Raw genomic sequence first — 2,433 nt, 5'->3', positions numbered from 1 at the left:
CCAGATAGAACAAGAGCGGCGGTACAAGGTGTGGCCCAAGTTGAGGGTGCTCGCCCGGTCATCGCCCACCGACAAGCACACCCTGGTCAAAGGTAAAGGCACCCCGGCCCAAGCCCATACCGTAGCCCAGCCACGTGTGCCGCGTGCTCAGGTACGTCAGGAGGCCATCGAGCTCGCCGGCCTCCGTCCCAAGTGGCCAGACGCCAAGCCATGCTGCCACGTGGCTCCAGGGCCTGCGCAGGAAACCAGGGTCCTCCGCTCTAGGCCGTTGCTGCGTACCTCAGAGTATCCCATGGCCCTCCCTGCACCTTGCTTTCCTCATTGGGAACGCAGGGACCACGGCAGACACCCTCAGAGGACTGACATGCTCTCTCGGCTCTGGCTTAATGGGATGAACAAAAAGGGCTGAGCACGAAGAGCCCATCCAGGCTGTCCTCATCTCCCAGATGGGGAACCGAGGCCTGGGATTGGGAGGCCTCGCTGCACCCCGCAGCACTGGGCCCCTTTGCTAAACTGCACCGCCCTGCCCTGTCTCCTAGATCGCTGAGCGAGCGAGCCTCCCTGGGGAGGGTCAGGTCAGGAGGGAGGGCAGGGGGCTGCCTGATTATGACCAGGGCCGTGATCCCAGTGACGAGGAACACAGGCACAAGCTCAGGGGATTGTCAGAGCCAGCCCACAGCCACCGGGGCCAGGTCACACAGGTGGGCACATGGCACCAGCCCCGCCCTGCCCTGCTCTGTGTTCCAGGGATCATTGACAGCACCACGGGTGAGCAGCGGCAGGTGGTGGCTGTGACCGGGGATGGCACCAACGATGGGCCAGCCCTGAAGAAGGCAGATGTGGGCTTCGCCATGGTAAGCTGCCTGGCACCAGCCCAGCTCGCCAGGTTGATGCAGCTTGGCTCCTCGTCGACACCTAGTCGTTGAAGTGGGAGCAGTTGGGGTGGGGACACTTGGGGTGCGTTTGAAGGTATTTGGTGTGAAGATGCCCAAGGTGACTGTAGACAGAGGCTCCCAGACCCTCAAATGTGCTCTGAGCCCCAATGTCATTAGTAGTGTCCCCAGACATGTCACTGACCCTGCCTGGCCCCACAAGCAAAGTCCTGGAAAGCGCCTCTCCCCATGTCCTGAAAAAGTGCCCTTCACCCCGTCCCGCAGGGCCCAGAGCCCACAAAGCAGAGGGGACAGGGTGGGCCTGGGGCGGGGGCAAGGCTGAGAGGCTGTGCATTGAGTATGCTGAAGGGGCTGTCCGTGTATGTGGGGATGCAGGCTCCTCGGCCTGCCTGAGGCACTCCTGCTTGGAACCCCACAGCCCTAAGCCAGCCAGCCTCTCCAGAGCGGCCAGAGGCTGTCTGGCGGCCACGTCGCACTCTGTGTTTGTGCAGAGCCCCCCCACCCCCCAGCACACGTGCCAACTTGCTGTGCACAGTGCGAGCACGTGCAGAAGACAGGCGCCAGGCCCTCCTAGCGTGGGGATGCGGCTACTTAGAAGGGGAGGGCAGGGAGCCAGCCCAGGTGAGCCTGGTGGCCGAGGCGAGTGGGCAAGGGGCCGCAGGCTCACTGGGTGTGTGCGCACCACCCCCAGGGCATCGCTGGCACCGATGTGGCCAAGGAGGCCTCGGACATCATCCTGACAGACGACAACTTCACCAGCATCGTCAAGGCGGTGATGTGGGGCCGCAACGTCTACGACAGCATCTCCAAGTTCCTGCAGTTCCAGCTGACCGTCAACGTGGTGGCCGTGATCGTGGCCTTCACGGGCGCCTGCATCACGCAGGTGGGCGGCTGCACTCGGAAGGCTCGGGGGCTTCGGGCCGGCTCTCGGTTGCAGACCTTTGTCTCGGAGATGGAATTCGGTGGGGTTCTTAAGTGCACTCGCGGTAGTGCGCAGCCACGGTCTCACCAATAGCATGGTTAGAATGGCACTGGCCGTGGGCGCAGGGGATGTGGGGCTGTCGTGGCTGGTGCCTCACCCGGCACAGGGCCATCGAGGTCCGCCTCACCGCGCTTGGTGGCCAGTGGCCCTGGGGACTTCCATGTGGAACCGCTTCCCAGTCTCGGCAGGGCCCGCACTCTCCCCTCCGCGTCCCGTCTCAGGAGAGAAGGCCACGTCTGGCTGGCAGGCAGCTCAGGTGCTTGCTCATCAACCTGATGACCCTTCAAAGATTTCTCGATGGAGACAAAATCCACATACTGTAAACACTGCCTGAGCACCTCCGTGTGTGTGGGTCGGGGACCCGCCTGCTAACACGGCCGGGGCCCCCCCGTGTGTGTGGGTCGGGGCCCCGCCTGCTAACAGCCAGGGCCACTGTCGCGGCGGGGAGAGAACGGCGAGCAGGAACCAGAGTTTAGCGAACCTTAGAGGAAGCTCTGGGTGGAGATGGCACTTTTTATGGGAATGAAACTCCCCCGCCCCGCAGGACCCCCCCCTCCA

General features: G+C 63.6%; 1 protein-coding gene across 1 annotated transcript in view; it reads left to right on the top strand.

Annotated features, from left to right (window-relative positions):
• Positions 1 to 2,433, top strand: part of ATP2B3 (ATPase plasma membrane Ca2+ transporting 3) — a 47,993-nt gene that overhangs the window by 21,625 nt on the left and 23,935 nt on the right. Inside the window, exons 13-15 of the mRNA XM_027767578.1 lie at positions 5 to 92; positions 748 to 854; positions 1,585 to 1,855. Of these exons, the coding sequence (XP_027623379.1) occupies positions 5 to 92; positions 748 to 854; positions 1,585 to 1,855 (466 nt within the window). The remainder of the gene's footprint in view (positions 1 to 4; positions 93 to 747; positions 855 to 1,584; positions 1,856 to 2,433) is intronic.

The sequence above is a fragment of the Tupaia chinensis genome, unplaced genomic scaffold (genome assembly GCF_000334495.1).
Source record: "Tupaia chinensis unplaced genomic scaffold, TupChi_1.0 Scaffold144326_1, whole genome shotgun sequence".
Taxonomy (NCBI): domain Eukaryota; kingdom Metazoa; phylum Chordata; class Mammalia; order Scandentia; family Tupaiidae; genus Tupaia; species Tupaia belangeri.
The sequence above is the reverse complement of the archived record's forward strand: the minus strand, read 5'-3'. Positions and strand labels throughout refer to the sequence as shown.